Source organism: Pyxicephalus adspersus, chromosome 4, assembly GCF_032062135.1.
Source record: "Pyxicephalus adspersus chromosome 4, UCB_Pads_2.0, whole genome shotgun sequence".
Taxonomy (NCBI): Eukaryota; Metazoa; Chordata; class Amphibia; order Anura; family Pyxicephalidae; genus Pyxicephalus; species Pyxicephalus adspersus.
In genome coordinates this window covers 51,624,669-51,634,393 of record NC_092861.1, presented here as the reverse complement: position 1 = coordinate 51,634,393, position 9,725 = coordinate 51,624,669, and the positions used below count along the sequence as shown (strand labels likewise).

Genomic DNA, 9,725 nt, shown 5'->3' with positions numbered 1-9,725 from the left:
GTCCTAGACTACAAGTAATTAGCAGATAAGATAAATCTAACCTTACACCTGACTTGACTGCCTCCATACATGAAATTATATCCCATATATCTTTAACAAGATTCCAAACTTGGAGTTCTGACTTGGAACCTAGAATCATCAATATGCAGGATTCAACCTTTACATACTTATCATTATATATGTTAGATCTTTTGCCCCCTTCTGCTGAAAGCAAATGATAGGATTTACTAGGTGAAACTGCCAATACCATCTCCCAGTTATTTGTTATGTACTGTACTTTTTTTCTGCCTAATATCCCTACTGTCTCTAAAAGTCACCTTTTTGTGTGCTCTTTCATTTTTTATCTTTTTTGTAGAATGAGATATTGCTTTGTTCTATGTCTATACCAGGGCTGTCCAACTTCAGTCCTCAAGGACCACACAGAGGCCATGATTTTCAGTCATCTTTTTTAACTATACCATTCTAAAATTTATTGCTGCTTGATTGATAAATCACAGAAATCTGTCCAATACCTGGCCCTTGATGATTGAAGTTGTCCTGGTCCACTCCTGTGTTTTCATAGATCATTTTAAATTTGTCATACCTTTTACATTTAACCTGCTTTTTCTAAAAAGTTGTTCAATAAGAAGAAGGGGAGGATCAATTTATTATATCTGTGCAACTAATGGTTTAATAAAAAAACTAAAACAAGGATGGTAAAACACTTCCACTACCTTCCTTTCTCCCCAAATGGGAAGCAGATATAATGAAACTGACAAGGGGTTCATACTATTTCATACACCATCAGTTGATGGGGGCCAGATGGGAACACTCATTCAAAATAATGAGCACAAGCTACTCTGTGCTGCTTGATAACGTCCAAAATATCGCAATAATATGAAGCCGGTCTGAAAAGCTGTCAGGGCAGCCAATTCAAACCTAATCATTCACATCACTGTCCTAAATGTTATACACACCAGGAATAAAGAAATGTTAACCCAAACATCATATACTCGTATACAGATCTTTTGTGACAACCTTTCTCTTCTAATTCATTGGCAAATGTAGTAATCTTACCTGCTTTATATGACGTTTTAGGTGCATATATACACACTGCCCGGTCTTCCTATAATGTCGTTCCACATGTTCCCTTCCAAACCCCAGGAATGTGCTCATGCACACGTACAGACCTCCTTCAGATAACTAAAAGTGGAAGGAAAAATAAAATAGATGTCACCAAAAAGACAAAGCAAACATATAATAAGCCAAATATTTCTGTGAGTGACAGAATATTCATGCAAACGGTAATGGTTTCTGGTTGCTTTAACTTTCTATATTAATGTTTATAAACTAATCTTACAAGCAATTTTTTTTTCATTTCTGCTAAAAACAATATTTTAGAAACACACATGTAAGGGTACGCTGCAGTCATAACTAAGCCTTGAGATGGTTGAAGGGAGCATATCCAACATACTGAGTAGTTCAGTTTTTCATCCACATATTGCTATACTGCTATCCCACCCCCTTATGTCTGTTTTCTGCTCATCCTGGAATGAAACTGCTACCAAATTTGGAATACCATCCTTTCCGACTCTTACATGGCAAGCTACTAATCAAACTCAAACCTGACCCAAAAGTCGTACCCAACATTAGCTGTTATATGGATCTTCTAACAAGAAGATGGAGAAATGACGCTACTTTGCCCACTAGTGATTATAAAAGCTGGATTTCTGGGATAACATTAAGGAATGTATGGCTGATATTAACCTTATAGGAATGGTCAGAGAGGAAGATTTAGAAGCATACTTTTAACTACAGGTTGATGTCTAGAAGAAATGGAGACATTCTAACACCAGCCCCAGTGGAGAAATATCCAACGCATCACATCTTGTGTTCCTCTATGACTGAGCGTTAAGGCATTTCTGGTTCAACCCACTACAGATATGAGGATTATGACACAATCCAAAGTCAAACTATGACATCCCAAAATACTTTTACTCCAAGTCATTAGACATTTATTGTACCAGAAGAAAGTTACATTTATAATGCTGCCGTAATGATGACAAATAGTACCCCTGGCTCAGGATTAGGAAATCTTTTTGCCCTGGCAAGAAATACATTGTGCAGAAAATGACTTCTTGTCGGTACACTTTTTTAAGCACCTAAAACAAAGCTCACTTTATCTCATTTAGTACGAAGATGCTCAAAATTGCCTAGCAAGGGCAGTTTAGAGACAGTTAAAGTCTGGTGACTGTATCACTCATTTTGTGAGCTCTCACAGTGCAGACTAATCTGTTTGAACAGTTGTACTAAAGGACAACTGTTAAGTCTTGTACAGATGCTCATTGTCAATCGTAAGTGATTGTTTCTGGTGACACTTTTGGAAACACTTGTTGTATTCACAGGCAATAGCTGAGCAATCTATTAAGTTATCTGGAGCAAATAAAGGGGTGGATGATCAGGAAGCGCCCTGTTGCAGGAAATACAAGTCTATTAGTCTCTGTTAGCAGTCGGTCATTTAGTGATCCAGCACAACGGATTGCTAAACAACATTGTGTACTGACTCTTTGTGTACCGAGATGATTTTAGATTTTTTGCTTGTTCCAGAAATTGTACTGACATAACAAAGCATTACAAAAGTATATTTAAAAGACTAAATGGAACCAAAAATAAAAAGTTAACTGTTGAGGTTTATATACCCTTTGAATGATTTTGACATCTAGAAAGGCCTTACTTGAAATTCTCACCATCTTCTAAAAGTTAATCACTCTTCTGAAAAATATTTGATAAAATTTACACATCCCAGGGGCAGCATCTATTCGCCCCAAAGCTGACAGAAGGACCGGATCCAGCGGCAAGCTCAGAAGCCAAAACAATGAACTACTAGGCTGCAGGCCCTGCAACAAAGAGCTCCATTTTTGTTTTTTTTCTTAAAAATGTCTTCTTAAAATTTAGTTTAAAATGTTCTCGTTCCAGAATTATGCACAGGTCCCAGTAAGGATATCACGTTCAGTTTTTTCCCCATGTACATTATAGCATTGGGTATAAAGCTCTCCAAAGTAAAATGCACACATCAACAGTGAACCTTACCATTATGTTATGTTACATATATCTTACATTTATGCTAATGTTTTTTAACATTACCTTTGAAAAACGCTAGGAAAGAAAGAAAACCAGTTACCAAATTAAAGCATTATATGTGTCTTATAAAGGTATATACAATACATTATATTAGGTATAATGCTGCGCACATTGCAGAAACATTGGGGACCTGGGGTATAGTCACAGGTTCCCTCCAAATTGGAATTTCTTAAAATTTTAGAGTGGCTGCAATAAAGATTTATGCAGTAAAAAGAAGTTAAAGCTGATAGTATTCAGTGGAAGGGGGTACGAGTTCATTAAAATGTATGCACGTATATATTTATTTTAGTTCCCTTTTTTATTGTAAAGTTCTATTTTTTTTTTCCAAATAAAGTTTCATTTTCCAAACAGCAATCCAATTTTTATTACCGTACATATTAGCTCCTTTTTAGGAAATCCCTTGTGGAGGTAAAAGTGAGAAAGAAGTTACATGTGTAATATATATATTAATGTGTCCTATTGTCAGAAGAGAAGTGTGCAGGGAATTCTGTTTACAGCTGTGATTTCTTAGAGATCTTGTTATATTTACTCTTGTGACTCACAAACCCCCTCTGCATCATAATAATAACCCACGAGTCATAAAAGCACAAAAAGGAAATAAGACAGGTGAACACTTGGTGGTGTGCAAATCATCATTAAATTAAGCCAGTTACAAACTAGTTAAATAAAGGAGCTTTTTCAAATTCAACATTAAAAAATGAAAATGTAAAGTTGAAATACATTAAATATTAACAATTAACAAGGAAATATACAAAATATTAGGAAAATGAAAAGGGTGATAGGGGAAAGAGTTACTTTTATGCTGATTATAGTAAAATAAGAATTAATTAGCGTTTAAATAGAAACAAATTGTATCTAATTAAAAAGAAAAAACGCACACAACTATCCAGAATAAAACTGAAAAACAGAAAAACTTTTCTTCAATTGTAAGATTGACATGACATAAAGATTGAAGCTTATGCTTTAAAGAGCCTTCCCCCACCCCTCGGTCTTAAATTTGACAGTAGCAGCTACTGTATTTATACCAAAAGTCCAACATGTCATTTTGGCAGCCAGGAATTGGCAGCAAATGCAGGTAGGGGGTTAACATGGGGACGGGACATACTACTTGTGCATTGTGTACTTTGTTATAATTATAAATTGGAGGCCCAGTGAATTTGTAATTTTTAATAGCAAGACTGGCACAACCAATGGCATAATTCAGCTAGAGCCAACTGATTCCTGACATAATGGTCTTACAGGCCTATAGGTATTTTTGACATATATGGTATTTAGATGGCAGCAGAAAATCTGAGTGTACAGTAGCAGGTGTTGCACACATTTGCAAATTTTCCACTTTTACTACAAGATATAAATCAGATTTACATTGCTATATGTTCAGAATCCAAACTAAATTTATAATAATGTAGACACTAAAAGAAAACTGTAAAGATAGTCCAACCTATAGGTTGTGTCATTATTTTGTCATTGAAAGCAGCTAATTATATTAGTTGTCAAAGAACCATTCCCTTTCTGTGATAGGCACATTGCCACTTGATTATTCTTCTTCTTATTATTAGTATTTTTATTATTATTAATAAACAGGATTTATATAGCGCCAACATATTACGCAGCGCTGAACATTAAATAGGGGTTGCAAATGACAAACAGACAGTGACACTGGAGGACAGGACCCTGCCCTGAAGAGCTTACAATCTAGTAGATTCATTGTCACATTAAGTGTCATTCAAAATAAATGGCCCCAACCAAAATGTTTAGCTGTGCATTGTAGTAATGAATATAAATGTCATTAATAAAATAAAATGTTATTTTAAATACAGACACCACAATGTACAGCTCTGGTGTGAGCAGGCCATTAGCGATGGACTATGATGGTATGTAAATCCCAAACTCTTGGTCTTATGGTGATAAGTGACTGGTAAGTGACTGGTGCAATCCTTAAATAGGACAGCCAGTTAACAAAGTACAAAGATAAAATATGTCTTCAAAATGATAACTGAGTGTAGAAAAATTACAGTTGCAGCAAAATAACATTACCATTAGATAGCTGAGATTAGTTTGCTATACAAATGAAAACCAATCTGTGATTGGGTGCTTCTAATTACAACATGTCCCAAGCCTAGATAGCTCAAACTAATCATGAGTTGAGTTAACACACAAGTTAATTTTAGGCAATTACTGCTCTGTAAAAATATCACTTAAATCAAGAACATAAATGGAAGCAGAATATTCAGAAGCACAATACAATAAAATATTTTGGGAAATGAGAACACATAATATAAAGATAAAAATATAATATACAAAACACACATTTGGAGTTGGTTTACTAAAGAAAATGAAGCAGTGTGTACACTTTGTAAAGTATATGGTCACTTAGCTTATTCAATAAGAGAAAGCCTCATTCATTTCAAACATCTGGTCATGTGTAAGTGAAAATCTTGTTTTATTTTCCCCCTCCCATTTTCCTTAAAAGTAGTTAGCTATTCCAAGTATAAAGAGATTCATCATACTAATAAACACCATAACGATTTTCCACAAAACAAATCCAAGTTATCAAAAAGATGCCATATCCCCAAAAAAACAATATAGAACAGAACACTAGTACTAGTGTACCTTAGCAGGGAATTACTGGCAAGTAAATCAGTTAAACAATATTTTTATTTAGTGTACAATATCAGTATTAAATATTACAAACAAAAGGCCTCAGACATCACACATTATATAAAACAAAACACTATCATTGTAGTAAGTCTCAACACATTTCGCAGTTACAACCGCATGTTTAGGGGATTTTTGATAGTTGGATAACATATGCAATTACAAATATCCAGAAACCAAAATGGTGATCAATCCCAGCTTTGCCCAAAGATGTCCTAAAGCTTAGTGTCATAATGAGCGCTAGGTTACTGTCAACAGGAAAGATGGTAATTCCAGAGACAAGTGACCAGCACATTTAAATGAACATATTCCTCATATGGAGACATACTCAATGCTCAATAGCATCCAAACAATACACTGTCTGGACATCCAAATGGCGTCCAAACACTACATGTCCAGACATCTTTGGGCTTAGTTGGATTTGGTCAGCAATTACGTTGCTGAGTATTTGTAATTGCATAGGGTATTCTACTATCAAAAAAACCCTGAAGAAGTGGTTGAATCTGCGAAATGAGTCAGTACTTACTAATATGTTTGAAAGTATTTGATATTATATATTATGTGATGCCTGAAACCTTTTGTTTGGACCTCATGCTTTTATCAATGTACATGCAATGTTTAATACTGATAGTGTACACTAAATAAAAATATTGGTTTTTAACTGATTTACTTGCCAGTAATTCCCTGATAAGGTACACTAGTACTAGTGTTCTGTTCTTCATCATACTATTACCAAGATATTTGATCATACATATCGCCAAGTGAACATCAGTAGGCATCTTTTATCTCTACAGTAAATCAAAAAGTAAATAAGCGAGTGACAACTCACAAATAGGGGCAGAACAAAAACAAAATATCAGAACAGTCAAGAAATTTAAAAAGATTCAGAAATTCTGAGTTGGAATTTGATTTATTTTTTTATTTTTTATTTTTTTGGTGAAATATTATTAGAAATGGTTTCCTTGACCAGCACAATAGCATCCATTTTCCCTTCTTTTAACTTCTGAATGAGTTATGAAAACAAGTACAATTTTACACCACAATGGTAAAAAATTACTTGGGTATAACTGGAACTAAGTGCAATCATTTCACTTAGTTAACAGTCACAACATTAGAAAACAGGTGAATTTTATCATCAACAATGGGGAGTAAAATTGTCTAACAGGGAATAACTGCTGTGATTTCACTTGCTCAAACAGTAAACAGTTTGCCCAACCCACAACCATGGCTTTTAGCTCCAATCAGGGGCCACAGAAAAGTTTTCTAAATTGCATATATTACCCCCTTGGTTGGGAGAAAAATGCACTAGGAAATGTTGAAAATGATTGAGTGCTCACAGACACAGTGATAGGTTTGGTGCACAAAGAGAAGGAAGGGACACCCCAAATATATATATATATATATATATATATATATATATATATATATAAACACATACACATTACCAAATAGGAATATACAATAGAAGTTGTATAGAAGTTGTAATGGGCAGCAAGCCTAGTCTTTAACAGTGTGATATGAGGATTTGTAGTAATATGGCAGTCTGTTATTGTATAGGCGGATATATAGAGGTTATTGTACACTTTGCACTGAATTTACATGGGTAAGGACAGCAGGCGTGTTCCAATATGGTAAATCTCTGGTAAGACCTGTAGTCTATGCCCACCTGAAGCTGCAGCACCCTCTTTGGATTCTGGATGATCTCAGACACACCTAATGCTGATAACTCACTTTACATATTTCTTATCAAATACTTTTTTGGTGTGGCTACCAAAAGTAAAGTGTGCATCGAAACAACCCCAATTTAATGACCAGGTGAACTATTTGGCTGATTACACACCTTTAGATCAAGCTGTAATTTTGATGTCCAGGTGAACCTACCCTATATATAGAGGGTTATTATAACGTTACAAGTGACTGCACCTTCACTCGGTGTACAGATTGTATGGAAACTCATAAGGACACCAGGTACGGGATCGGTGCTGGACATAGGGCTCAGCACATGCACCGATCGCTAGCAGACTCCCTCGTACCTGGACCGAGCGATCTCCATCCCTGCAGACCGGGCTGATCGCTCCACAGTCCAGGCACAGGGAGATCGGTCTGATCTGACACCTCCCTTCACGTGTTTTACATAAGAGCACACAGCATGCCATGGCACTCACAGGGGAATCATAGGAGAAGGCGCACTCCGTCTTGTAGACTCTGTCCCCAGACTTGGGCACTCTGATGGTGGGCATGTAAGGGACAAGCAGCTCTCCCAGGTCTGCAGCCATCTTCACATTCCTGCTGCTCCCAAACAATGCTGTGTGCCTGTACACCGTGCGGCCCAGGCATGGGAGGGCAGGACAGATGATGCTATTTTAATCCAGATCACAGCAACCCTGGGTCCTGCTGCTGGAAGGCTGAGGGGGGAGAATTGGAGGGAGCTGGCTACTGCTGCTGCCAGGAATGCCTATTTATAGATGGCTAACTTTGATTTTCTTAATAGGACTGTGTGCTAGAAATCTGTAAACATGCTGCACATGAAAAGTTCTATCTGTATACACCCACAGATCATTGAGGGAATCAAGCAGATGGAGGCTCATGTACAACCAACAGTTGCCATGAAAACATTTTTTATTTCATGGTAGGATTAAAAACTCTTCTGGTGCTAAATTGCTGCCACACCTCACTTCCTGTGCGAATGACAACCAGTAAGGGAAATCTGAAAAAGTAACACTAGAACAAGAGGTGATTGGGAATGGGGAAACCTGTCCAGGTATATAAGATTGTTTTATGTCTAAAAGATCAAAAACTTTCTAACACTTATACCAAGTGTATAAAACACTTGGTATAAGTCAAACAATATACCCAAAATGGCTGGAGGAGCAAAAAAACATACCGGTGATTCCAAATAATACACAAAGGGTCTGTCACATTTAAGCTCCCCAAGACTGCATAAATTAGACTATTATAGAAGAGCATGGGTGATCCAGCAAACATGGAATGGATTGCTTAAAATTATTTGTTATTAGTTGGAAAATGTTTTCAATCCTGGGGCAGATCCATTCCAGGTTTGCTTGATCAGCCAGTTTCCCCTATTATAATCTGTCTTCTCTATTCCTTTATTAAATTAATGAATGCCCAAAATGGCATTAAATAAAAGCATCCATAATGTGTATCAGGGGAATATTATAATCTGCCAGTGCTGGTCACAGTAAAACATATGGTGATAAACTGGATGGACTTTCTGTATGTTTGAACTGTTGGGTGAACCCAGAGCATTAAGACAAAACCATGAAAACCTGGAAAGAACAGACAATGTCCCAACAGATAATTGCTTTGGGGAAAGGGGGATGAAACCAGGGAGTCAGTTCTGATTCCATTCTTCCATGTTTTTTACCATTCGTTGGAACACTAATAAGGCAATTAGTGTACCAGTTTACAGATAATATCATCTAGGATATGAATTGTCTTTATTACTGCATCTAAACAACATATTAGAAGACATAATATATGTCAGCAGAGACGTGTGTTTCTGATGCACACCAAGCACCCACATACTCTATACTGAACATTTATATTGATTCATATGGCCAAAAACACTTGTGTGATATACTGTGTCCTAGGCAAGATAAATTGAGCACATTCAAAGGATTACTGTCATTTCCTGCAACGAGTTACATCCCAGAAAGGCACGTCATCATTATTTACTAAACAGGAGGAATAATTAGAACCTGTGTGAATGTCATTGTTGACGTGGCTATATTTTTTATAAGATCCATTAAATTCTGAAGCAAGAATGTTACCTTGGTAAGGAGTATGTTACCAATGCTTCCTTTGACCCACAGGATTTTACATCCTGATCAAAGCCATTTTGTCAATGACACTTTCCAGGAAGGACATTGTTTTCTTTTGTCCGTTTATTTGCCATAATTAATATTTTGCCAAAGCAGGACAGGGAT

General features: G+C 36.3%; 1 protein-coding gene across 1 annotated transcript in view; it reads right to left on the bottom strand.

The window, feature by feature from the left end:
• Positions 1-8,101, bottom strand: part of USP13 (ubiquitin specific peptidase 13) — a 45,320-nt gene extending 37,219 nt beyond the window's left edge. Inside the window, 2 exon segments of the mRNA XM_072408150.1 lie at positions 1,057-1,182; positions 7,944-8,101. Coding sequence (XP_072264251.1) covers positions 1,057-1,182; positions 7,944-8,054 — 237 coding nt within the window. The 5' untranslated portion in view covers positions 8,055-8,101.
• Between the last annotated feature and the right edge of the window lie 1,624 nt (positions 8,102-9,725).